Source organism: Nycticebus coucang, chromosome 3 (genome assembly GCF_027406575.1).
Source record: "Nycticebus coucang isolate mNycCou1 chromosome 3, mNycCou1.pri, whole genome shotgun sequence".
Taxonomy (NCBI): Eukaryota; Metazoa; Chordata; class Mammalia; order Primates; family Lorisidae; genus Nycticebus; species Nycticebus coucang.
In genome coordinates this window covers 127,065,289-127,093,126 of record NC_069782.1, presented here as the reverse complement: position 1 = coordinate 127,093,126, position 27,838 = coordinate 127,065,289, and the positions used below count along the sequence as shown (strand labels likewise).

The 27,838-nt window shown below is 49.1% G+C and overlaps 1 protein-coding gene across 2 annotated transcripts in view; it reads left to right on the top strand.

The window, feature by feature from the left end:
• The window catches only part of CRTAC1 (cartilage acidic protein 1), a 152,192-nt gene that overhangs the window by 70,294 nt on the left and 54,060 nt on the right, over positions 1–27,838 (top strand). For both annotated transcript variants that reach the window (XM_053584905.1, XM_053584906.1), the window contains exon 3: positions 18,476–18,672. In XM_053584905.1, coding sequence (XP_053440880.1) covers positions 18,476–18,672 — 197 coding nt within the window. The remainder of the gene's footprint in view (positions 1–18,475; positions 18,673–27,838) is intronic.

Here is a 27,838-nt window from a genome sequence, read left to right as displayed (position 1 = left end):
ATAAAGATGCCCAGGAGCAGGCAGTGTGAGTTCTTAAGAACACAGAACCTAGAGTGGGATCATGAGCTGGACTGAGCACAGCTTCCAGAAGCTCATGCAAATCTCAGTCTGAGCCACACACCATTGCTTCATAACTAAGTGACCTTCGGGAAGTCATTTGAGCTCCTATGCCTCATCTATAAAAAGGGATAATAGGTTCATCTGGGGGAACATGAGAACGTGCATGTAAAGTTCATAGCCTTGCCTCGCAGGCAGTGAGCAGTCTCTACGCGCTAAGCTGTCATTAGCATGCATTCTAGAATTCAGTTAGCACCTGTGCTCAAAGCGGGTGCTTTGGAAATCTATGGAAGAGCTTGGTCAACCTGCCTCCCACAACTTGAGTACAGGCAGTCCCTGGTTTACAAACAAGATAGGTTCTGTAGATTTAAGTTGAATTTGCATATAAGTTGGAACAGGTATTTACCTATTACCTGTAATAGCCTCCATAAGTGGCAGTTGTACGTACGTCAGATGTTTGTAACTCAGGGACTGCATGTACTTCCTCCGGTCTGGAAGCAGATGTAATCGTAGGCTCTTCACAGAAGCAGGTATGCTTCCTTTTGCCACCTTCATGGCCCCTTATGGTGAGTTGTGCTTGGCTTGGCCGTTGGGGTGTCCCTTATCAGGTCATCTGGGAGCTCACAGATGTTGGCAAATATTTGCGATTATCAGAGATATCAAGAAAGCGTACAGGCAAAACCTACTAAATGCAAAATACAAATGTCTACATACAATGACTAAGAAAATGCCATGAAGTACATTGAACAGTTTGATGAGAATATTTCAGATTGTATATGAAACCAGCACATTGTACCCCTTGATTGCACAAATGTACACAACTATGATTTAACAATAAAAAAAATTTAAAAAAAAAGATATCAAGAAAGCCTCACATCTCCCTGTGGGGCCAGCCTTTGCAAGTTTAATCAACCCAGCCTGTCAGGGACTAAATCTGAGGCAGTGTCTGCACTTTGGAATCATCACCATCACCCATGCATGTGATGTGGACCCTTTGGGGCCAGTGCGGATGACGGAACTCTCAGATATGAGCCAGGAAGAGCATGTCATTGCCCCAGGCTACCAGCCATCTCCTCTGGAAGCTCTAGTGAAGGAAACACAGCTGGACCCACCTATTCTGAAGAAACAGTTTTTACTTTAAAGAAGTCCCAGACTGAGTATCCAGGGGACTGAGCAGTGGGGCCATTCATGAGCCAATGAAGATACAGTGAAAATGAGTTATTCTTTCTTGAGCCTTTTTAGGCAGTTATCTGTGCATTATCTCATTCAATTGTTACAAGAGCCCTTTGATGTAGATACAATTCTTATTATTATTTCCATTGCACAGGTGAGAGGCTCGATGCTCAGAGAGGTTAGGACACAGAGCAGGCAAAGAATAGAGAGGAGATTGGAGTCCGGGGTGTTTGACTGAAGAGATGGGCTCCTGACCTCAGGCTCCTGCACAAACAACAAAAAGCAGTGCCAGGTAGAACTGAGGCTTTCAGGCTGTGTTTTCCCAGATGTAACCTTCTGGAACAAAAAGACTTTCTGTAGTACCCTAACCTAGAAATCAGAGCAGAGTGGGGCTGCTGGGCTGAAGAGAGCTGGGGCCCAGTGCTCTGTCAACCTCCTTTTCCTCCCCTCGGGGCCCTTGTGAACCTCTGGTGAAGCTCAAGGAGCATGGACTTGACAGCTTCTGTCTAATCTTTGTGAAAGAGAAGATAAAATTGGGGAGATTAAATGAGTTAATGCATGTGAAGCATCTAGTCTGCTCCCTGCTACCTGATACCTTTCATGGGAAAGTAAGCATTAACCTAGAAGGAGGTGTCTCTGTCTGTGTCTTAATCCCTGAAACCTGTGAACATTACCTTACCTGACAAAGATGTGATAAACTTTAAGATGTTGAGAAGAGTTTATCTTGAAACGATGTGGCCATAACCAAGCACGGCCTGCAGCTACCAGCAGCTAGAACAGTCAAGGAACGTGTTCTGCCCCCGAGCCCCCAGAGGGATTGTGACCTTGTTGGAACCTTGATTTCAGACTTTTGACCGCTGGAACTGTAAGAGGATAAATTTCTGTGTTAGGCCACACAGTTTACGGAACTTTGTTATGGTGGCCCTAGGGGATTTACACAGGGACGTCACCCCATGTACCTCTGACTCTCACACCGTATGTGTATCTGGGAATTGTTTCACCCCAAGATGATGACATAGGGCAGGTGCCAGGTCCTTGGAATAATGCATGAAAAGTGCCCACCTTGTATCTGCACACGGATAGGCAGGCTCCGGCAGAATCCTCTCTACCCTTTGAAGACCCTTCAAAGGGCAGAATCTGGGTCACTGCTCAGGTTTCCTTCTGGGCCTTGGCTCCAGCAATCACAATGTCGAGTCAGTTATTCATAACACCCAGATCGTCATTTCTGACAAGAGGTCTGCATTTATCTGTTGAGCCCAGTGATCGCGGGGACGGGAGCTTTATTTGTGCTGTCAGCGTTCCACTTTGTCATCATCTACACACAGGCCAGGGGTTGTGGGGGGAGGCTCTCCGGATGAGCAGTGATGCCTCCTGGAGATTGTTCTCGCTACATGTCCTCTTCCCTCCTCTCACTACAACATTAGCCTTTCCTGGAAAGTGTTACCTCCGAGTGACCAAGAGACCCGTGTGGTCTGGGGTCCAGCCCGGTCTTGCTACACTCCTCAGCTGCAAAGAGGTTCTTCCCAGGATGACTCCACAGCAGCCCCGCCACAGAGACTTCTCCATAGCCTTCTGGCATTGATGTTTTAGCTACTTCTCCCGAGAGTTTGCCAGAGCCACAAAGTAAAGAAGCAGTAACTCTTATTTAATTTTATTTATTTGTTTTTTTGCCACCACACCTGCTGACGGGGTATCATATGCTAGTTGTGCACTCACTGGTCTAATTTAGAGAAAGCTTTGCCAAAAGGAATCCCTGATCTAGTTAAAATAGTATGTTAGCTCATGAATAGAAGAAAAATAAGGCATTATGGTCAGGTAAAAAGAAACTAGAATTTGGAAGCAGGAAAACCAAATTCAAAGCCTACCTGCCACTTTTTAGCTGTAGGACTTGGACACATGATGACCCCCTGGCCTTCATTTCTCATTTAAAGGTTGGGGAGATAAATAATGACTCCACTGCAATGCTGAGAGGATGGAGTCATCGATGTGGGGAAACCATAAAGCGCTGTGCAACTGCATGTGCGGGGGCAGGGGAGGGAATGCTTGGTCCTTCTTTGGTTCTGCGTTTTGAGTCCCAAGGTCAACATAGCCACTGTTTCACTAAAAGATCTCTGTCGAGGGCTTCCTGGCCATTTATACAGGCTGCAAATCAACAGAGACCTCCAACTGGACTCCTGTCACATCTTGTTCCACCTCCGCTTGCCATACATTGAATTTCAAAAGATGCTGGCTGGCTTCTCTTATCTCCAAAAGTGTGTGTTATGGTCCGTGTCTCTCTCTTTCTGAAAGAACCAAATGCACACATCAAAGGAAAAGAAGAAAGCTCATGCCATCCCAAAGGAGTGAGCATTTGCAGATGCCTAAGTTGATCTGACCCTTTTCTGACCTGTTTGTTGGGGACCTGGGCAGAGAGCTGCAGAGGATGGGCCTGACTGGTCCTTGGAAGAGGTGGTGGGTACAAAGAGGAAGGGGACAGGTTTATAGGAAAAGGCTGATGAAATAGATAGCTGGTTTCCTCTCTGCTCTAAGCAGGACACTAGCATGGCTGAGCCCAGTGGCTTAAAAAAATGATAGTTTCTTGGGGTGGAAATCTGCCCGGCTCCTGGAGACCTGGGAAAGGTGAAGACAATGTGTTTGCTGTTCTCCACCTTCAGGAAGGATTATATTCGCAAGTGTGGAAGAGAGAATCAAATGCATTGTGAACTGCAAATTAATCAATAATATAATCCTTCTAGGCATTCATACCACAGCTTGTTCTCTGTATGTTCAACTGTACTGATGTTGTTATAAACCCGTAAATGGCAAACATGAGATTTATCCAAGTCCTTTCGTATTGGACTTAGACCACCCTGTGTCAATTCATTCTTAGTGAATCTTGATGAGATTAGAAAGACTAGGGATGAGTCTCACATTTTGGTGAGAACTCTCCACTTCAGGAATTTGAAATGCTGATTCCTGGACTTTACTTTTTACTTCTGGCATTTCTGATTCAGTAGGTCTGGGTGATGCTCCTGAATTTGTGTTTTTAACAAGCTCTCCAGATATTTCTCTTCTAAGTTGTCAACAAGCTACTTTTTGACTCGCACTGATCCAGACCAGCCCTTCTGAAACATTAATGTGCTCAGGAATAACCAACATGCCTTGTTGAAATGGAGATTCTGATTCGGAGGTCTGGGTGGGGCCCAAATTTTTGCATTTTTTAACATGCACCTAAATGATGCCATTGCCTCGGGCCCTCATCCCACAATTTGAGCAGCAAGAATCTAGGTGCTATTCTTTTCTTTTCCTGCAATGGGGTTGTACCAGGGGCTTTGTTCTAGACGGGTGATTCAAACCATAAAATGTCTGCTTACTTAATATCTTAGATCGTGGTCATGCACCTTTCATTTGTAATTAAAATAACTGTTTATCTTAACTGCCAGTCAGGTAAGGTAATTTTTATACAGCAAGCACTTTAAGGAAATAAATGTCTAGGTACTATTTGGTACTTTCTTACTAACACTTAACGCCCAATACTTTTCTCTCCCTAAACTTTAATGCACATTTGCTCCAACAGCCGGATTCTGATGAGTGCTAATGCTTGGCTGAGGGAACTCAAACCAGCTTGGCAACAAAGATCCCTCTGAATGACCGCCTTTAGTAGTTGGCAGCTTTATATATTTTTTAAAGCAAGAGTCTCTTCTAGGACTATTTTCTTCAAATCAAAATGAAGAGTTTAATCTATCAGTTAACACTCCATAGCAACTGGGAGGCTTTTGCTGCTTCTCCGAGCCATTATTTCTCAAGGCACAATCAGGTGTACCCCCATTAGCTTCAGCAGGAGAGAAAACTGGAAGGAACTTGATTTCCCATTGTAATGGGCTAGCCGGAGAGAGTGAGGGGCAGCGTTTGTCAGGCAGAATGGCACATGTGCAGGTGTGTACAGCAAATGTGGACACTCAGGTGAGTGACACCATACCCCTTGAGTGTCTTGACAAGCGTGGTGGACTCGAACACTGACTTATATTAGGAATTCCGAGCAGGTAGTCCCCACACAGGGAAATTTCATCATCATACAGAGGGGCCAGCCACCTGGCTGGCAGCAGCTAGCCACTCATCACCTTCTCAGACGCTGTTCCAACTTCTTCCTTATGCCATGGCCCATGCCATCCTCTCAGCTGAGAACCTCACCCCTTCTTTATCTCTTGGGAGACCCAGGTCTCTGGACATCATTTTTGAGTCACTCTCACCTTATTCTATCCTCTTGCCCATTCTGGCTTCCTGTCCTCTTCCTTCCAGGCCTAACCTGTCTGGTCGGACAGGGCCCCGGGCTAGAAGGACAGACTGATCTGAAAATGGCCTCTCTATTCCCCCATGATCTGTGACCAACAAGAGCCTACTTGGTCCTTATCTTTGCATGACAGCCCTGTCTGATCTCTGCCAGTCACCAGGATCTGTGACCTGTATCTAGCAACCTGTGTCTCTTTGCTTATCCAATGCAGACATAAGGCCAGGCTGGCTTACAGCAGCCTCCTGTACATTCAGGCCAACGCTGGACTTCCTCCCTGCTGAAGGAAACTACAGCTGCCTTGTGACTAGGCCCTCAAAAAGTTCATATCTTATCTGTTGGCAGGGCATTCCTGCAACTCAACAGGCCTTTCATTCAGCTCCTGTTGAGTTAAGTAGAGGAGCAGGTGCTCCCCGAAGTCCCAGGCAGCTGCCTCTGCTACAGACAACAGCCACATATTGTGTGAGTCTGTGTGTGTGTGCGTGCACGCACGCAAAACCTATAGCTCTGTCATAGTTTACATATATTAATCTCATTTGACCTTGTAGAGCAAACATTATTAGCCCCACTTAATAGATGAGGAAACTGAATCCTGGTGATTATAAGCAGGTTCCTTTATCAAACATTGTGTGAGGGGTTAGAAAGAATAAAATATAGTCCAGAACTCTGTGGCACTCACAGGCTCCTGTGCTCAAGGCTACAGAGGTAATAAGAATAATTCATTCTTTCAAAAATATTTATTGAGTTCCCATTATGTGCCAGGTACTGAGTATATAAAGGAGAAGACAGTCGTACTAACTAGTGTTCGCTGAGCATCTGCTCTGTGCCAGACACTGTATTAACTCCTTTACAGGGATTGTCTTACTCCTTGGCAACCTCGTGGCATGGGAGAGGATGTCAGCATCTTCATTTACTGCTGAGGAAACTGAGGCTCAGGCTGTCTGAGGGCAGCCACCCACACAACTAGAGGGCTGCAGAGCAAGTTTTCCTCAGGTGATATGACCCTGAGCCAAGAGCCTCACTGCAGAGCTATGTTCTCTGACTCCCAGTCCAGTGCTCTGCACACTGCTCCATGTCACCCCACAGAGCCTGCCTCACTCTGGAGAGCAGATGTTTCTGCCACCTTTCACCCAGCCACTCCCCAGGGCTGAAGGCAGGTAGGCCCTGTCCTGGGTCCCATGACCCCAACTCTTGACCCAGATTCTGCAGAGCCACCCACCCCCTAGCTTCTGGTTTGGTAACCTGAGGTCACTCTTTCTGGGCCCTGTTGGCCACGTCACTCCCTGGCCCCCTTGCACAGCTCACCCAGTCCTGGTGCAGGGCCCCTCTTCCCTGTGGGGCTGGCCTCCCCACACCTGCCCTCTGCAGCTCACACTCCTCAAGTTGTAGTGGCTTTGCCCTCGGAGGTGGCTGATCCTGCATGCCCGTCTGCCATGGTTGATGGCCGCGGTAAGCCTCTCTTGCTGTTCCAACTTCTTTCTCACACCACAATCCGTGCACCCACCTCTCAGCTAAGAACCTTGCCCTTATTTACTTCCAGGGAGACTCAGGTCTCTGTGCATCACTTTCTAGTCACTCTCTTCCACCTTTTGTCCTATCTTCTTACCCATTCTGACTTCCTGTCCTCTTAATTCCACATTCCTTCCATCTTCTACACATCTTGCTGGGTACCCTCGGAACCCACTGCCCCCCTAGGCTTTTTCCTCTTGCCCACAAAGGTGCACAGGCCTCAGAGCTTGGTAAAACACTCACTCAACGCCGTGCCCCCTGGTCAGTATCTAGGCCTTTCTAAGCCCTTTTCATCCCCAGTGAGTCACTCACACTGCAGGCCCATCCACTCCCACGTGCTCTTGTTCCAGCTCCCCTCTCCTCTCCAAGGAAACAGCCTCCTTAAAGGTCATCAGTGGCTGCCAAGTTGCCAGATTCACCTGCTTTTTCCAGTCGTTGGCCTTTTGACCCCTAAAAGGCGTTTGACCCCACTGACCATGCCTCGCTTTTTAACCCTTGCTTTCGTGATTTCTGTGCTTTCTCAACTCTGTCTTAAAAGTCATTTGCTTGGAAGGAACACAAACCTGCTTGAGTTAGCTCAGACGAGTTTTCTGGAATGATTCAGGGGAATGTCACAGAATCCAATTTCCATTATTCTGCACTATTGTTTCACTTCTCTTCCTTGGCCAATCCTTCACACACACAGCCAACAGACAGCACTCTCCAAAACAGTGCTTTGCTATAATAGTGCACCCTGCTCAGATTCCTTCAGTGGCTCCCCACTTTCTACCAAAGGCAATCTGCGGTTTTAGATTACATGCCACATCTCCCACAATCCTAGCTGCTACAGGACTGATCCCAGTCTACCTTCTACTATTTCCTACTACCGTCCAACACACATTTCCATGCGGTTGGATTAGTCTGTCCCCATTCCCTAAACATATTTTTCTGTTCCCTCCTCACACTGTTGCTTTTATAAATGCCTGACCCATACATCTGTTAGCAAAATCCTAGACATCCTTTAAGTTCAAGATCAAATAAATCTTTATGAAGACCTAACCCTGGCAAAAGTGACCTCTCTCTCCTCTGAGAGCTTAGGATTGGGGTCACTCCTTATTTGCCACACCATGCTGGAAACTTTCTGAACAGAGAATTACATCATATACCATGTGTATCCATCACAGGACCTAGCAGTGTGCCAGACTAGAAATAGGATCCCAGAAGGGTAGAATAAAGTCAATGACTGACTTATCTTTTTTTACTCTTAAAGAAGAATGAGGCTGGGCACAGTGGCTCACACCTGTAATCCTAGCACTCTGGGAGGCCAAGGCAGGAGGATTGCTTGGAAGCCAGGAGTTTGAGACCAGCCTGAGCAAGAGTGAGAGCCTGTCTTTACTAAAAATAGAAAAATTAGCCAAGTGCAATGGTGGGCACCTAGAGTCCCAGGTACTTGGGAGGCTGAGGCAGGAGGATCACTCGAGCTGGGGAGTTTGAGGTTGCTGTAAGCTAGGCTGACCCCATAGTACTCTAGCCCAGGTGACAGAGTTAAGATTCTGTCTCAAAAAGAGAAGATAAATGAAGCATCCACTGTCACCTGGCACCACCATTCTGCCCTAAATTGGCTTGTCTCTTCAACTGAAGGAGAAACAAAGACCAATAGCATTTTAGCTAGAATCTTCTAGGAAGCCATAGCGTGAAGGAAAGAAAATTTGAGTAGAGATTTAAAGTGTTTTGTGACCCAGCAGTAAGTGATTGGCCTGAATCCACAGCAGGTGGATGCGTTCTGGCCAGACGCTGTGATCAACTTGCTGGTCTTGTTGCTGCCAACTCTTAGGGCCCCCCTGCCTCCCTGCAGCCCAGCTTGCTGCCTGGAACACAGTCTTGAAGACCAGGCAGAAGGCCAAAACCCAGACCCATGTACAGAACCTAGTGGGTCAAATACCCTGTTTCCCCGAAAATAAGACATCCTCCGAAAATAAGACCTACTTACAGGAAAGATAAGACGTCCCCTGAAAATAAGACCTAGTGCATCTTTGGGAGCACACCTTAAAATAAGACACTGTCTTATTTTTGGGGAAACAGGGTAGTTGTTCTACTTTCTGTGTTTACCTCTTTCTGAGGATTCTAGATGGGAACGGGGAGACCTTGAGATGTGTCTGGAGGATATAGGGACCCAGTGGTGACAGGAAGGCCTTGCCTTCCGTCAGGAGGCCCTTGTAAGGTTGTTCCAGATTGTATATACCCAGATGAGTCACTGGCATCTAGAGACACATACTTCAACCTTCCTGGCTTCTCTCCCTTGGGATACATGGCTCCTGAGTTGCCACTCACTGGCTCTGCTACTAATTGAAGGGTGCCAGCTACAGGCTCTGGTTTCTGCTTCTGGAATGGACAGGTGACCCCAGCCTGGGCCAATAAGAGTTTTCCCTGGGGGTTTTCACATTGGAACCGAGGAAAGAAAGCATCTTCCCCACTGGCGCTGAAGGTGAAAGGTGAGGCTGGGAGTGCTGCCACCACTGAAGCCTTGGGAAGGAAGATGGTGTGAGAGAATGCAGCCCACAGGTGGAGGAAAGAGAAGCAAGAGAAGGTCCTGGCCACTTCCTTCTCCCGTCACCCTGAGACCTGGCCACACCCTTGCTATTCCTGCAGGTTGGACATCTGAGTCAATAAATTCCTTGACTCTCTCAGGTTGAGTGTTTGTTACTTGCAACCAAAGATTCCTGATTCACATAGCCTCCATCTGTCACCAGAATCACTTCTCTGACAGTCTGTGGAATCCCTGCCTCCCTGTCTTCCTCTTTTCCTGGAAACACGTGTTGAGGGCTGGTTGTCTTCATCATGATCAACACGCACGACTGAGCACCTGCTCTTTCCTGGCGTTGTCCTAGGTATGGTGGGAATAGAGCTGCATGTGATAGTCTCTGCCTTCTGGGTGCTTCTATGCTCATCAAAATAGAAGAAATTCCAAGGGCACAGAGCACATGCTGAGAACAGATCTTTTTTAGAACAAGGCATAAATCAATCAGTCTGCGTGGAGTTTTTACAGAACACAGACACTCATCACTACAGATTATCTGACCTTTTGGTGCCAACATCCCTTTCTTGAAAAACCATGTACCCCTTAGAACAAAAGGTTTTTCTCTTTTTTCTTAAAGTTACCTTTTCCAATAGAGCAGTCTGTTTGTGGGGTCTTCTCCACCCTGGCCAAATCCTAAATCAGGATCACCTCTGGTGGTAGTGTGGTTGTTTTTCCAACCTTGTCCAATTCATTCCCCTGTGGAATCCCCACCCTAGATCATCATCAGGCCCAGGACTGTCCCATTACCAGAGCCTCTATTTTACTAAACAAATATGTGGTCTCTGGATATTCCAGGATACAATCTGTGACTCTCCTGTTTGAATGTCATCCCATATGTTTTCTGGTCCTATTTAACTTCAATGGCTTTCAAAGGATTAAATGTGTAAAATGGAAAAAAGAGCATTATACACATTTCCAAAGAAATGATCTATGCTCAAGGGTGTACATTCAAAAGGGGAAAATTTAGATACGGCTAGAAAAGAAAGAAGAAAGAGAAGGAGGAGTAGGGAAAAATAGGAGTTTCTGAATTTCTTATTACCGTTCCATCCCCAGGCTCTCCCAGACCCTCAGATATCCTGAGATCTGAGTACCACCCCAGTGGGGTCTAGGCCACCCTTAGGGAGACCTGTCTATTGTGAAGTCAAGTGGCAATCCTAGAGAATTCCATTGATTTTTGAATAATCCTTTTCCCTACTTTCCAGGGATAAATTCCCCTTCCCCTTAGGTATGAAATACTAGGTCATCTTTATCTGCTTTCGGTTTTGAAAACGTAGGAGCTTAAAATCTATCCACACATCCCTTCTACCCCTTAACCCATTTGAAGTGTATGTGCTCTTAATCATTTCTGAACCTCATCTTAAACAACTCTCTCTTCTCAGTCTCTTTATTCCCTGAAGGTCATCTCTCCTCATAATGTCCGTCCTAAGACCTAACATCTTCCATCCATCCAAGTTTTTCTCCCTGAAGTATTTGTTTCAGGAAAATCAGTATTCCTCAGTACTGACCCAAATTAGTTTTTACTAAACTAGATTCTGTTTTTGATTCCTGTCTTGATAATGATCATTTAAAACTTTCAATATACTCATATATGTGTATAAGGCTGACAACCCTTTAGACCAGGAGTTGGCAATCTTTTTCTAAAGCGCCAGAGGGTAAATATTCTCAGGACTGGGGCCATATAGTTTCATTGCAACTATTCAACTCTGTTGTTTAGCCAGTCATAATATATAAATGAATGAGCAAGTCTGTGTTCTAATAAAACTTTATTTGCGAAAATAGGCAACAGGCCATAGGCCATAGTTTGCTGATTAGACCAAAGGATAGATTTCTCTTTCATTTTATTTTATCCAATGATTAGCTTTTTGACTTTCACAAACCCACTTTTCTCCAAAACGAACTTTGTTTTTTGTTTTTGTTTTTCCTTTGGAGACAAGGTCTTGCTCTCTCATCATAGCTCACTGCAGCCTTAAACTCCTGGCCTGAAGCGATTCTCCTGCCTCAGCCTCCCAAGTAGCTGAGACTACAGGCTCATGCCATCATGCCCAGCAAATTTTTCTATTTTTTGAAGGAAAGGGGTGTCTTGCTCTTGTTCAGGCTGGTCTTGAACTCCTATCCTCAAGCAATCCTACCACTTCCACCTCCCCAAATGCTAGGATTACAGACATGAGCCACCATGCCGTGGCCCGAAACTCACTTTCTTTATCTATAAAATGAGAGTATTAAAAAATAAAAAATTCCTTCATTTCTAGTTGTGAAAATGCAACACATCTTTAACAATCCTTAGGGGAAATGCCCCAAATGGCCACAAGATGGGCTTGTTCCTCTGTGATAATATCTTGGAGTTGCTGTGTCCATGACTGAAACTTTATGGGGATCTCTCCATCTGTCTCTGTAGGTCAGCAGATCCCTTTCCCTTGAGTCTCTGTCTCTGTGTAGCTCTGTCTCTTTGTCCGTGTTTATGTGTCTTCTCTCTCGGCATGTAGGATTCATTTCCCCCCTTTTTGTAGATTTCCTCTTTTCCATTTTTATATATCCTGCCTGTTTCTATCTTGTAGTCTCTGTTTATACATACATCTATCCCTTCTTTCTGCCCTGCCTCTCTCTCTCGACTACTACATTGAATATTTTTTTAATTTTTAATGAAAAAGTGTTTTTAATGAAACAATTTTCCTGTTCTTAATTTTCAAAATGGGTCGTATATTTTACATATCTTTCAAATCTAAAGAAGTTTCCATTTATATAAAGTGAGATATCATATGTAAATTACTTAGCACAGCATCTGGCATATACTTGGTACTCAATTATTACATCCTTTTATCTGGCTTCCCCTCATGTGATTGCCTAAGTGATTTCTTTTTCACATGGGTCAATGATTCTAAACAGAAAAGAAGTCAATCCTCCATATCTTTAACATTTTGTTATTTTCTCTCAAGCCCTTACCCAGGACTCCAATTCTTGGTGCTGAAAGCTCGTTGTCATTACTGTGCTTGTAAATATCTTTTGGGAATTAATGTGAGTGCAGGCTCAAAGATCAAACAGGAGACTGGTGACTCAGTCAACCTTTCATTCAGCTTCTTGTAGTCCCACGGGCTTCTCTTCTGTTCAATCTGCAAGTATTTATTGAGTGTTCACTCTGCCTGGGATGATGGGAGAGAAAAGTGGACAAAGCAGACACAGTCGCAGCCCTCATGCAGCTCATAGTTTGCTGGGAGAAATGGGCATTAAATATATAGCCAACCAAGAGGAGGGGACTGGGTGGATGCAGTGATTAGGTACCAATGACGGAGATGATCTCCAAGGAGCCTTTGAAGGTGAGACCTAAGGATGAGAGGAGCCAGGTGTGATATGGAGGGAGAGGCCCCAGGTGCGGGGAGCAGTTAGTTCTGCAGCAGGGCCCTGGGCTGGAATGTGCTGGAATGTCAGGAGCTGAAAGGGACCCTGTGGCTGAGGAGGTGCGTGAGGCAGGGAGCAGACTGTGCTGGATTCCCAGGCAGGGACTGACACTGCATCTGAGCTTCATTCAGACACAGGGGAAGCCACCAAAGGGTTTTAGGCAGGAGCATGGGATTATCTGATTTATGTGCTAAAAAAACAACTCTGGTTCTGATGGAATTAGATTGGGTGGGGGAGGGACAAGTGAGGAACCAAAAAGGAAGCTTCCCCAGAGACAGTAGTGGGAAGGGAGGAGAGTAGAGAAAGGGTTTGAAATATTCGAGGAAGTAGAAATGACAGGATTGGTTGACAGAGTCTATGTGTTGATGCCAGACTGCTGGCCTTAGGGGCATATGGGGGTGGGGGTGAAGGAAGCAATCTACAGTCCCAGGTGGGCATGTCCCATCCGCAGTGGCTCTGGCACATGCACGGGGAAGGAGGGGTCAGCTGGCCAGTAGGATGTGTGGGTCTAAGCTTGGCCTGGGACTGGGCTTGAAGGTGTGGATTCAGGTCTGTGGTTCGTGGGTTGTGGGGATGACTGCTGCACCCTCGTGAAAAGGGAGGGAAGAGAAGAGGGCCCTGGGCCAGGCCTGGGGCAGCCAACAGAGAGTGAGAGGGTAGGGAGGAGAGGAGGAACCTGCAAAGGGGAGAAGGACAGGACGCTGGGGACAGAGCAGGAAAACCAGAGGCTGGCACGCCAAGGCCGAGAGAGGGGAAGGAGCAGGGACCGGGGATGAGCCAAACACAGCTGAGGGGCCAGGAGGGAGGATAAGGACAGAAGAAGGGGGCCCTGAGATGGGGCCACACAGAAGCCACAGCTGCAAGAGCAGTGTCGTCAGAGTTAGGGGCAAAAGGTAGAGTGAAACAGGCAGTGGGAGAGTGGGGACAGCTAGTGGAGACAACTATTTTGAGATGTGTGATGATAAAGAGGAATAAAGAAGGATCCCCCCCCCCCGAGGATGGGTGATCAAGGGGATGAGAAATACTAGAGTGTGTTTAGAAACTATCAACATGATCACCAGAGAGTGAGAGATGGTGCCTTGGAGTTATTTTGTTTTTTATTTTTTGAGAACTTCTGATTGTGTAACTCTTCGCAGTTTACCGAGTGTTGTCACACACACACTCTTGCACTCTTGCATCCTGTGAGGGATGGAGCAGCCCTGAGTTACAGGTGAGGAAGCTAAACTTTAGATAATTTGAGTGACAAGCTCAAGGTGAAGAGCCAGGCAGTGGCAGGGCTGGGACTTACTCCCAGCTGCCTGAGGCCTAACCCCAGGCCCTGTCCTCCCCACAGCAGTCCTGTCCCAGTGAACTGGCACTCACGGCACAAATTGGTTCTGCCCTTGATGGTATCTCTCAAGCAGGTTTCACAGTCACCACTGGGCCAGTCCCTCCTGCCTGCTGGCCCATCCTTTGATAGTTGGAAGCCATAAATGCTTTCCAGGAAGGTGGGTCTTTGTCCTAGGTCCCTGCTCTGTTTTACTGAGCTTCAAAGCCTCCCGAATTTCTATAAGTATCACCAAATCTTTGGCAGGTATGAGAAAGAGGAAATGTGTCATCCCAGGAAGCTCACATCCAGCTTTCAGGCTGGACATCTTGGACACTGACACCCCAGAGTGATGTGGTCAAGTCATCTAACCTCTGCACCTCAGTCTCCACGTCTGTAAAATGGGGATGTTAATAAAACCTGTGTGCTGGGATTGTCATGAGGATGAAAAGAAATAGTGGGTATAAGGCTCTTAGAATAGTGGTTAGCACACGGTGACTGCTCTCCTGATGTTACCTATGGATATTTTTATTCATTCACTCACTCACCCACTCACTCACTCACTCTTGCATGGAGCGGACATTTGTTGAGCACATGCTCTGTGCCAAGCATCGCTCCAGGCATGGCAAATGCAGAGATGCAGCTACTCTTCCTGGGCTCAAGGAGCATATGTTTTAATGAGGGAAGTGATGTTGGAACGCAGACAGCTCTGCCCTCACAGGAATAAACGCGGTGCAAAAACGCTGTGGGTATCCAGAGAAGAGAAGGTCACATCCAGCTGGGGCAGCCAGGCAGGCTTCGTGGGAGGATGGGGGGAGGTGGGGAGAACATTCTCCATGGAAGGGGTGGCTGCAGCTGAGCAAAGCCACAGGAGCCGAAAGGACAGAGCATATTCAGCAGAAGGGGAGGAAGCCAGCGGAGCCGGAGCGTCAGCTCCTGGAGGGGAGGGGAGGGAATAAGGCTGTTTCTCCCAAGGAAGAAGATTGTGAGGGGCTCCGGGTGTCAGCCCAGACACCACTAAGGGTGGACCAGGTGGGAGAGGGAGTGACAACTCCATGCACTGCCGCCTGACCTGGCACCAGAGGGTCTCGAGACCCCAACCTAGGAGCTGTTGGTCTGGCTTTGTGTCTGTAGTCCCTAAGGGTTGGTGGGGGCAGGAGGGCAGGAGTAAATGACAGCCCGAGTGTCAGGATTCATCCCAGGCCACCATGTAGATGTGGGGACACCTCTACTGCATGTGCTCACTCTGCAATAGACTGAAGAAAGAATCTGACCCGGCCAAGGAGTCTCGCCCTGTGATCCCTGTAGGGGATGCCCTGAAGCTGGCAGAGCAAGCTCTTCAAAGAGGAGATGCACCAGGGCAGTCTGCTTTCCCAGGGTCACTACCGAGAGCGCCAGAGCCTGATGTGTAGCCCACCCACCCCGGGGCAAAAGGCCTGGCCTCCAACGGGCAGGCGGGAAACCAGGGTCCCTCCCCCCTCACTGGGAGCTGGTTTCAGGGGATAGTAAGGACATTCCAAGAGACTCAAGAGGCAGCGGGTGCAAAGGAGGGGTTTCAATGCTGGGCTTTGTGCAGTGGCTCCTCAGCCCTAGCCTGGGGGAGGGGACACCTGCTCTGCTCATCCCAGTGGGTCACAATCAGACTCATGGACCCACAGAGCTTCTAGTCCAAGGGCTCACACTGAATCCCTGGCTCACACTGTGGAATGTGACGTGTGAAACGAAACGCAGCAACACAGACGTGTTCTGCCTGAAACTGAGAGCGGGGGCCCAGCCAGCGGCACCCCCAGCCGCCTCTGTCCACACACTTTGTGACCCTCTGATGTAGTCCAACTTTCTCTTTTCACAGAAGAGAAACCCAGAGCCTAGAGAGGGGAACTGACCAGCCCAAGGCCACCAACCTCATCTCTGGCAGAGCTGGGACCTTTAAGAAGCAAATGAGATCAGGGCTGAGAAAGTGATTTTATAAACTGTAAAGCGCTAATGAGATCAGGGCTGAGAAAGTGATTTTATAAACTGTAAAGCACTGGAGGAATGTAAGGTTATTCTTATCTCCACCGCCCCTTCCGCATGAAGTTCTTGTGTATTTCTCAGGGTCGCTACTTTGGGGGAAACTGCTAGAAAAAAATATGTACAGGACCAAGAGTGTTGGTGTCATAGACAATGTGGGAAGAATAAAGGATTTGGACCCTGACGACAGAGAGGCCCAGTGAGCTATGTAACTTTGGACCTCACTTTATTTCCTGTTCTAGAAAAATGCCTTACCTATCTTTTTTCTGGGATTATGTGCGGCTCACGTGAGGCATTGCACTTGAAAGTGCTCTTAACAAGACCAACCATTCCACAAACAGAGTTATGTCATGAAGGACAACAGAAGACCCCAACACTTTCAGGATGGTGTTTACCCTCACAAGGCACTTCCTATCCCTGAGATCTGGAGCCAGCTGCTGACAGTGCTGGAACCCAAGTGTTCCGTCTCCCCTGTCTAGACACGTCTCCATAGGTCATGCTGCGCCCTCAACGCACAGCCCTCAGACACTCTTTGTCAAAGTGTCTAAGGCACAACCTTCATCACCAGGCGCTGACTCAGGCCCCAGTAAGCTCTGTTTCTCCTTTCACACCCTGAGGATGCCAGAAGGCACCCGGCCAGCTGCTCAGCATCCCCCAAACCTCATGGGCTCCTATGTCCTGGGGACAAAGGAAAGGGCAGGTTGGAAGTGTTTCAGGAAAAAAAGAAGTGATTTCTCTCAAAGACCTTGGAGAGTTCTTTCTGCCCTCCCTAGGTGTTCTCAGCTGGGAACTTTCCAGAGGCAGAACCTGAACTTCATTGAGCACATGCATACTCGGGCTGGAACACAGGCAAGGGGTCTGGTGCTCTGTGCATGGGAGTTGGCCAAGTTCCTTTGGAGAGTCTGGCAAGCTGGTGTGACTGTGCAACCTAGGGGGAGTGACCTTGGGCGCACTGCTGTCCTTGTTTTCTCCAGATGGAAAGGCGACAGACAGAAGCCAACTGTGGGATAGCTAAGCTTTTATGACTCAGGCATGAGCTCTGAGGTTTCATTCATTCAATCATTCAGCAAATATTTATTGAGCACCTATTGTGTGTCAGGCACTGTTCTAGGGAAAAGAAGGGACAAAAATTTCTGCCCTCGTGGAGCTGATATTCTCAGGGGATCAGAAGGAGAAGAGATAAACAAGAAGACAGAGGATTGCAGGCTGGGGTCAAAGCTGTGGGAAAGAGAGCAGTGGTGAGGGGCGAAAAGTGCAGGGGGGCGTCTGGTTGCACATTTTGAGAGTGTGAATGGGCAAGGCCTCACTGAGGGGGGACCATCAAGCAAGGGCCTGATGGAGGTGAAGCAGGGAGCCATCCAGGGGGATATCTGAAGAACAGCATCCTGGGCAGAGGGGACAGCAAGTGCAAAGTCCCTGAGGCAGGAACGTATCTGGGGGTTCAGCGCAGCGAGGAGGTGGTGTGGCCACAGGAGATAACAGGAGAGAAGAAGAGTGATGGGCTCTGTAATCTTTTGTCTTGAGCTCCTTAGAAAAATAGATCTAGCCTGTCCATCTAATAACTTGAGATGTGCTCATATTTTGCCATCTGAGATGCTAATGCTGGTACTTTCTAGCAGGAAAGAGTTGTTCCAAACCTTAACAAAAAAGCCTTCCACTCCTCCAGGGATCATTCACCCAGGGTTCTTGGGATTGTAGGAAGCGCCTGTGTTCAAGTCTCGGCACCTATTGCTTACTAGCTGTTATCCTGTGTTATCAACCTCTCTGGGCTTCAGTTTCCATGATGAACCTCATTAGTTGTTGTTAGATTTAAATCCAAGAGATCATGAGTGTGAAGTGCCTTTTACATTGAAATGGGCAAGATAAAAGTCAGGGAGGTTTTTGTTTCCCTCAGTGAATTCTGTGGTAAGGGGCCGTCACAAATTGCCCACTCCCCACCACCTCCCTGCTCCCTATATCGACTCCACATGGGCCCAACTGGTTCTCACTTTGCCTGACCTTGTATCCAATTCAGGGACTCAGGGATCCCCCAGTTAAGGCTGGGAAGGGTCCGCCAGGAACACTCTGGTTCTGAATCACACACCCCACCACCACCACCCCCTCGGGTGTGTCCAGGCAGACTCTGAGCCCAGTGCTCTGGCCAGGTGGGACTGGGTGAACCCAGCTGCTCCTCTCTAATATCCCATCCTGGCTTCTCCTCCAGGTACAATGGCCCCAACCTAGTTCTGAAGTATGACCGGGCCCAAAAGCGGCTGGTGAACATCGCAGTGGATGAGCGCAGCTCACCCTACTATGCACTGCGGGACCGCCAGGGGAATGCCATCGGGGTCACAGCCTGCGACATCGACGGGGATGGCCGTGAGGAGATCTACTTCCTCAATACCAACAATGCCTTTTCAGGTAGGGATGGGGGCTCAGGCCTTCTCCCTCCCAGCACCACCCAGGGAATCCCAACCTCAGCCACGGTCCTTGCTGCTTCTAGGGGCTCCGGGGTCCCAGAACCACCCCCGCCCCTTGCCCAGCTTGTAGCTCCCATCTCTAGGGCCCGGGTCTGAAGATGGGTAGGGTGGGCAGAGGAAGCCGGTGCTGTCCCGGCTGGGCCCCCAGCCCTGTGACCTCTCCCTCACCTCCACCCCTGGCTCCCGCACTGGTGCTGGCACCCGTCCCTCTCACCTGGGCTATGCTGTGAGCGCGGCCGTCCTGGGAACCACTTTGAGAACCACAATGCCGGCTCAAAAGGGACTTTCCAAAATGCTTTGAAATCCTTCAAGAGCCCCCACCACTTTTAGCTGAGCTCATTTATTCATTCCATAAAATTCTTGCCAAGCACCTACTCTATGCCTGCCTAGAGGTGCTGGGGATAGAACTTTGAGTTCACAGAGTCTTTTCTGGCCCAGAGTTTCTCACACCGAGTGTGCACCTGAGTCCGCAGGCATCTTGTGTAAATGCAGAGCTGACTCGGCTGCATCTCCGCCCTGTTCCCAGGCTACGATCAGGCTTCTGGGTCAGGGACCACACTCTGAGTAGCAATTCCTACACACTAAGGAATGGAGAAGGGAGCCTGCTGCCCAGAAGTCTAAATAATGGTGGTGGCAGTGATGTCACTAACACAGAAGTAGAAACTGCTGTGGCCAGGCCCTGGTCTAAGTATTTACGCTATTATCTCATTTAGGTCTTACACATCTCAGGTAGGTAGGAACTTTATGGTTGAGGAAACCGAGGCACAAGGAGGCTACCTGGCTTGCCCAAGGCCACACGGCTTGTAAGTCCCAGAAGTCAAACCCAGGGGTCCAACTCCAGTTTTAGTAAATGAGCTGCTAAAACGAGCACCTGGGGTCTGACTCCAGATCATCCTGTGACCAAAACACCCCATGGTCCTCCTCTCACGTATGTCTGGGGACCCTGAGGAGCGGACTCAGAGGGGGTGCTCAGTGTCTCGTGAGTTGGGCAACTGTGCTCCTGAGCTACCCTTGACTCTTACATTTTCTCAGGCTCAGATGTCAGGATCTCTGTCCACTAGAATGAAGCCTGCTTCTGCGAGTCCATGGCATCCATCACCTAGGCAGTGGACAACCCTGTGTCCCTGAAGAGCCAGGTTGGGTGTGTACTGGACTCTCCAGATGGCAGCAGCTCCTTGGGTTGGCCCTAAATGGGACCCTGTGCTTCAGACCTGAGCAGTCACTGTCTGGGACCTCCCAACCTCCTGGAGCCAGTGACAGTCTGGCTATGATAGGGACCACCAACACACACACACTGGCTCTCCCGAGGGCCACAACGCCCTTACTAGTGTCAGACTCAATCTAGGACCCAGCCCCTAGACTGCCCTGATGTTGAGCCTTGCCAGCTGCATGAATGGGAGGGGATGAAGTTGGGGCCCATGCCAGGGGCAGGGGCGGGCGTGCTGGCTGGCAGGCAGCCAGCTTTGTGCAGCCAAGAAACAATGAGCCACAGCCCCAAGTGGTGTTTTATGGGTTTTCATCTCATCTTGCCACCAAGTGAGGCCTGAGAGATAGTAATTATCCCTATACAAATATCAGGGCATGATTACCCAGCTGGATTTACTGCCCTCTCTCCAACCAAGCCAAGATTGCATTAGGACACAATTAATTGATAGGCTGATAAACTCTTTAATGTGGGACAAGGTCAGGAAGGGAGCAGTGTCAAGGGACGCCTGTGGAAGGGGTGAGTCCCAAGGAAGACTCTGGAGAGCTAGGAAGTGGGAATGAGAGCTATGGGTTCAGTGTGGGCTCAGCAGGCAGGATGCCAGAGGATGGGGCAGACTTGTCCCCACGCACCAGGACAGGGTCCCTGCAAGAAGCCCCACTGCAAGTATGAGCAGTGCCCTTCCCACATGCTCCAAGTGCTCCACTGTGGGTCCTAAGCAGTGGTTCCCCGCCCAGGCTGCACATTAGAACCACGTGGGGAGCTTCCAACAATCCCAGCTAAGCCACACCCAGTTAGCCCCCTCAGAACTGCTGGGAGACCCAGTCACCAGAGTGTAAAGCTGTGCAGCTGGGGTTAAAGGCCACTGTCTTGGCATCGTGTTCATTCCCTGTTCAGCCCAACAATAACCCACTCATTCATTCAGTGGGAAAATATATATATATTTTTTTTTAGAGGCAGAGTTTCACTTTATTGCCCTCAGTAGAGTGCTTTGGCGTCACAGCTCACAGCAACCTCCAACTCCTGGGCTTAGACGATTCTCTTGCCTCAGCCTCCTGAGTAGCTGGGACTGGAGGCACCTGCCACAGGCCCGGCTACTTTTTTTTTTTTTTTTTTTTTGTAGTTTGGCCAGGGCCAAGTTTGAACCCACCAGTTTTGGTATATGGGGCTGGTGCCCTATTCACTGAGCCACAGGCGCCACCCCCCTGGGCAAATATTTATGGAGCACCTAGCATGTGCCAGGCACCATTCTAGGCACTGAGTATGCCTCAGTGAATGAAACACAGGGTCCTGCCCTCATGGAGCTTACTCTCTGTCCCCAACGCAAACTTATATTTCTCTAGGTATCTGACTCCCCTCTCCCAACCGTCTGGATGCTAAGTTCCTTGAGGGAAAAGTCCCTGTGTAGTTCATTTTGTGGTCCCTTTGGCCCCCACTAGACATTGAATACCCCAAGAGCTAAATTAAAATTTTGTAAGTAAATCCCAGGAAGAGCAGGTGCACATGAGCCCTTAGGCTTGAGAAGGTTTGTGGAGAGAGAAGACAAGGGAAGAGGCAGAAGGGAAGCCCCAGGAAGGTCCTGGGCTTCCTGAGGCTGAAGGCACATTTGGAGAGGCTGAAGCTGGCCCAGGGCTAGGGTGAGGATGACAGTGGCTGGCAGCCCAGCCCTAGGCCCACACCTCCTGCCACCTTTCTGTGGGCTTGAGGGATGTCTGTGTGCTTGAGTTAATTTTTCAGTTGAGTGGTTCCATTGACTCATTGACAGTGGGCTGGGTGTAGAGCCAGGACATTTGTGTTGCATCAGCACTTCCTCAGGTCCCAGGCACAGTACTCAGCCACTGACACCCTGCCCACTTGGGGAATCTGAGAGCCTCTCCAGTAGCCCCCAGCTAGCCCAGGATCGGCCGTGGCTTTTGGCTGTGGGCTTCTTCAGCCTGAGCCAGGTTGTTGGAACGATCTACTGAAGGACAGTCCCTCTCTCCTGCTTCAGCCAGCCTTCGGAAATTTGGCATTAGAGTCCCCAGAAGGGAGCTGAGAATCTGCTCCTGGTATTGTCCTGTAGGAGTCAGTTTGTACAGACCTGGGGTCTGCCCCTGACTCAATGACCTTGGGTGAGGTACCCAGGCTCCACTCCCTCATCTGTAGGACAGGAAAAGTACTGACTTCGTAAGCTCCAGTCCCTGCCGTGACCCAGGAGACTATATCCAAAGTCTTTGCCATTGCTCCTGGTGTGACCAGCTTGCCTTCTGACTGCCTCCCCTCCCTTCCTCCTGCTCACTCCATTCCCATCTGATGCCTTCATACCTGCTGTCCCCTTTGTCTGAAATACTTTTCCCACTGATGTCCTCAAGGCTCACTTCTCTTCATTCAGGCCCCTCCTCAGATGAGGTCTTCCCTGAGCACCTTATCTAAAATCATACACCCCCCATTATGCCCTGTGCTTTTAACTGGCTTTATTTTCCATCATAGCACTTATCACTAATCTGAAAATATGCTATTTGTTGTCCCTTTCTCCTACTAGACCCTTAATTCCGTGGACTTTTGTGCACTGCTCCAGACCCAAAGAACTAAAGCCCCTTAGCAAGCATTGAATACATATTTTTGAATAAACAATTGAGATAATGAATGAAAAGCGCTATGACGGTGCCTCAGACTACACCCTCCAAATACCAGCCATTGTAATTCTGTGGCTATGAATAAAGTCCGAGCCTCTGAGAGTCCCGAACCTCCTCCTGGTCCCTGGGAGAGAAGCCCCAGGAACAGAAAGAGAAAAGGATCATGAATAAGCAAGACACCACCCACAGGAGGGCTCCCGGTGAGTGTGGGTCAAAGATTAGGAACTGGCATGTAGGGAAGGGAAGCTTCATCACCATCCTGAGGAGGCCTGGGCCAGGAAACCAGCTTATGCCTTAACTGACATGGAAAAATCCAAGCCCAAGTGCTTCAGCCAACACCACTCAGGGAAAGCCAGGTGAGAGCATGTACAGGGCAAAGGGGACCCAGGACCTCCTGCAGCTCCTGGTCAGAGCCCATTCCCCTGGGCTCTGGCCCACCCCAGCACTCCATGGGACAGCCCTCGCTCTCCTGCCCATGTGGCCTGGCCTGGGTAATGGGCACATGGATAGCAGGTCGCATGAAATGTGATCCCCGCTGCTACCTTTCTTTTTACTCAATTCAACAAGGAGTCTTGAAGATCATCATGTGCAGGGCCCTGTTTAAAGAATACATATACCTCCCTCCTTTCTACGCAAACAGTGGCATGTCCTGCTCACATCCACTCCTTCCTTTTACATTTAACAATATACAGTAGACCCTCCACAGTTGGCCCCCTCCCTACATTCATCACCTCCTTAAGTTGACCTAATTTTCATACACCAGACGTATACCACACATACGTATCAGTACAGTAGGCCTAGTTCCTTGTTGACGACCTCTGTATGTTGACCAGTTTGTTATAGTCCCTTGAGTGGTCAACTTAAAGAGATTCTACAATATTTTGGATATTATTTCATAGCAATTACACAGAGAGCTATTTTTTTTTTTTTTTTTAAAGAACCTTACTCAGTTGCCCTGGGGTTGAGTGTTGTGGTGTTATAGCTCACAGCAACCTCAAACCCTTGGGCTCAAGCAATCCCCTTGCCTCAGCCTCTTGAATAGCTGAGACTTCACAGGTACCTGACACAATGCCTGGATCATTTTTCTATTTTTAGTAGAGATGGGGTCTCATTCTTACTGAGGCTAGTCTCGTACTCGTGAGCTCAAGCAATCCACCTGCCTCGGCCTCCCAGAATGCTAGGATTACAGGTGTGAGCCACAGTGCCCGGCCTCTCACAGAGAGCTTTCTCATTCTTTTCATGGCTTTGTAATACCCATTGTATAGAATGGCCATTAATTCAATCAGTCCTGTATTGATGAAGGATTACTTGCAATCCTTTGTCCTTACAAAGAGTGCCACCAAATGACTAAGCTTGTACAACATGCCATTTTCCACAATTTCAGGTGTATTTGTAAGATAAGTTTGTGGAAATGGAATTACTGAGTCACAGGACTAACACATGTGTAGCTCAGATAGGCATCGCCAACTGCCCTTCTCAGGGACACTGCTCATTATATTCCCGTCACCCACATATGCAAATGAGCACTGTCCAACACTCGCCAGCACAACATTTCATGAATTTTTTTTTAGTATTTGCCAATCTAATAGGATAGCATTGATATCTAAGTATAGTTTTAATTTTCATTTTTCTTAAAATGAGTGTGGCTGAGAATATTTTTATATATTTGAATCTCTTGTCTACTCATAGCCTTTGCCCATTTTTTCTATTGATTATTGGTCTTTTTCCTATTGATTTGTAACACCTCTTTATAAATTAGGGAAATAAGCCCTTTGTAATAACAAGTTGCAAACAGTTTTCCCTTGTTTGTCATTTTTCTTATGTCTTTGCTCATGGAGGGTTTTGCAATGTAGAAAATTTTCGTTTTTATGGACTTGGATTTATCACTCTTTTCTTTTATGACTTCTGGGCTCTGTGTCATACTTAGGGAAGCCTTCAGCAGGGCTTCTGTGACCTCTTGGAGAGGAGAGGCAGCATCAATGACTGTGTGAGAGGGAAGAGGGGGATTCGGGGGGAGGCACTCTCGGCCTCTTCTGCCTTCATGGCGGATGAGCTGTGTGCTCTCGAGAGAAGCACCCCTTGTGCGGCAGCTCCTTCACCCAGGCCCAGTTCCAGCTGCACCCAGGCACTTTGCACCTCTCCACTCAAAGTGCAATGCACCAACCAGCAACACTGGGGTCTGTCAGCCGGAAGCTCCTAAAACTGCAGCCTGTCAGGGCCCCCAGACCTCCAGGAGCCCAAGAAAGTCAGAAATGCATTGCCCTGAGTCTCTGCCCTCTTTTTCTAGGCTCCTCTAGGTCCTAAAAAGGATTCTAGGATCTCTCGATCCCCAACCAGTTTTCACCTGGATGCAATGTCCTGACTCGCAGCCCTCCCAGCACCACCCCACTTGGGGACCTGCCCAGACTCCTCATCGCAGGTGGCCCAGTGAGCAGCAGGGAGGGAGCAAGGCTGCCACCACAGCACAGTAGAGTTGGGGTCCAGAGGCCACGCCACGTTCATGGTCCTAACAATGAACGAGGCTCTTTGGGAGCCAGGGCTGCCCCCAACAAGCAGCCCCAGCTCTTTAATACCATGTGAAGGGGCTTTGCAGCAGACAGACCTCCGTTGAAAGCACACTGTTGCTGCTCACAGCAGCTGTGCAACCTTAGACAAACGATCAAATATGCTGAGCCCTGATTTTGCTCTGTAGAAATGAAGACTCCATCCTCCTGGCTGGACCACGGACAGGACTAAAGGGGCCAATGTGGGTAAAGCTCCTGGCAGGAGCTGAAGGGGTATCCAAATTTACCCTGGCATGGAGGGTTGGGGCCAGCAATTATATCCCACCCAGGGGAGCCTGGGCTCCTCTGTTAAAGTGTCCTGTGTGTGAACTACTCTCTTTACCTGGAGACTTCACTGCCTTGCTGGTTTCCATTGACTGAGCCTTAAAAGCCTTTTATATCTCACATCACTGTTGCCTCCTGGGATGTGGATCCTTGAGGGAATGCCTGTCATTCCCTGGATGATGATAGTGATGATAGCATTGTTATTATTTATTGAATTTATCATGTTCCAGACATTGTTCCAAGTGCTTTACATACATTATCTAATTTAGTCCTCACAAGAACCAGGTAAATAGGTGCCCATTCTCATGATCCCATTTTATACATAAGAAAAAGCCAAGTTCATGACTTCCCTAAGGTCAGCCTAGAAGAAGTGCCATTGCTGGCTACCCTACCAGCCCTACTATTTACCTAATGAATGAGGTTGGAGGCTAAGGCTACTGCCCTGCCTCATATACCTGCCAACCCTTCTCTGTGACCACTATCAGACCATGAGTCAGGCTAGCCCCTGGGCTGGGGCACTCCCCACCCAGTGGTCCTTAGGTAGAGCCTTTTATGGTCCAGTCTTACCTCCTGTGGTTCCAGGGCGCCCTCCAGTTCTAATTTTCTGTTTGTCTAATAACTCCTCTGCCCCTTCTTCTTCCTCCTATATCCTCAAAGTGACTAATCCCTGGGACTCAGTCTGTGGCCTGGTCCTTCCCCCTCTCCCTGGCTCCAGCCCCACTGCTGCCATCCCTACTGGCAGTGACGTCTTGGCTAACTTGTGACCACTTCAAACCCAAACTCTCTGAAGCCAAGCTCTTGCTTCCCACCCCCAGCTGGCCCAACATCCCTGCCTGGGTCACCATCCTCACACTTAGACAGCTCCCCTTATCTACAGCCACATAGCCAGTTCCTCCCACCCTCCTACGGTGGCCCCTGCACCCAGCGCTTCCACCCCCACTCCCATTTTCAACACCCCCATCAAGCCCGAGTTCTTGCAAAAGTGGCTGCTCGCTGCATTTTCTCCCGTGCTGGCTCACTCCACGTCCAACTCAATCTTTTAGAAACACTGAGTTCCCCTGACTTTCCCCAGATCAGAAGCCACCAATGAATGGCCCCTTTGCCCTCAGTTCTGGGGTCGCTGGGTTCACCACCATGTTTCTCCTCCTCTCTAGGCCATCTCTGTGTCCCCTCTGTGCCTTTTTCTTGCCACCCTGCCTCCTAAAGCACCACTCCCTCTTGCCTGCCCAAGCTGTCCAGCGCAGTGCAGACACAGCCTTCCCAGTCAGGAAGCCCTGGCTTTGACTGTCTCTCCACCCCTTACCAGTCTGTGCCTTGGGTAATTGACTTAACCGCTACCCCTTACTTTCTCCATCTCTAAAATGGGGCTACACCACCTCTTAGGGTCTTCAGGGCTTAGACAAAAGGATGGCTGCTAAAATAAGAAAGTGCTGTGGGTATAGCCTGCCCATACTGAGTGCTCCATGCACATGGGAGTGGTTACTGTTGTTACTCTGATGCTTCGAGCCCCAGGTCAGGTGCCTCCTCCCTCAGGCAGGCCTCCCTGATTCCAATGACCTCTTCCATCCTGACTTCATGGCATCTCCCGGATGTACTGTCTAGTCCTGCCTTGCAGGGCTCTGCTAGCTGCGGGATCTGAGGCATGGCCTCAGTCACTTTTCACGTGAAGGAGGCATGAGACTGTGCCTGGTGGGTGTGGGAGGGCGGGGGAGCAGGCACACAAGTAGCACCTGGCACAGCATCCTGTAGAGGTGGTCGGTGTCACGTTACTGCAGCATCCCGTAGAGGTGGTCAGTGTCACGTTACTGCTGCCTAGAAGGCCTCTCCTTTGCCTGCCATTGTGATGTGAATGGACCATCAGCACCCTGACATGAGGAACAAGACTCAAGCTTCCTGTGGCCCCCTCTTCCCCCAGTGGCTGGCTTCCCACCCTCCCACCCACCCCCCACCCCCTGCAGGCACAGTGGGTGCCTTCCCCCAGCCTCCTGGCAGGAACTGGACTTTGAAACCTCCAAGTCTCCTTTCATGCCAAGATGCCAGAATCAGGGTGGAAATGGGAATTCCCAGATTGCCTCTCACAGGGGCTGTGACCTCCAGAGCCCCCTGCCCCACCTGAAGCCCCTGTTTCTCCCAGGCCTCCCCCACTTGGCATCTCTCCCAGGGACTCAAGAAGGTCTTTCTCTACTGCCCCTACTCCTCTTTCAGAGCAGCTGCCCCCCGACTTGGTGGGGGACCCCAGCCCAGAATACAGCTACAAGGAGCCAGAAGGCAGATTACACGCCGACACAGGCCAGGGGCCAGTGCTGGGTGTTTATTGCCTGTGCCATCGACCTGCACAGCTCGCTGTTTATCTGTCTTCCTGACACACCTAATTACCCAGGTTGCAGCTGCCAGAGCGTTTGCTCTTCCTAAATCATGGGCTCCCATTGCTTCTGTCGCCCAGGCTTCTGGGCCTCTGCC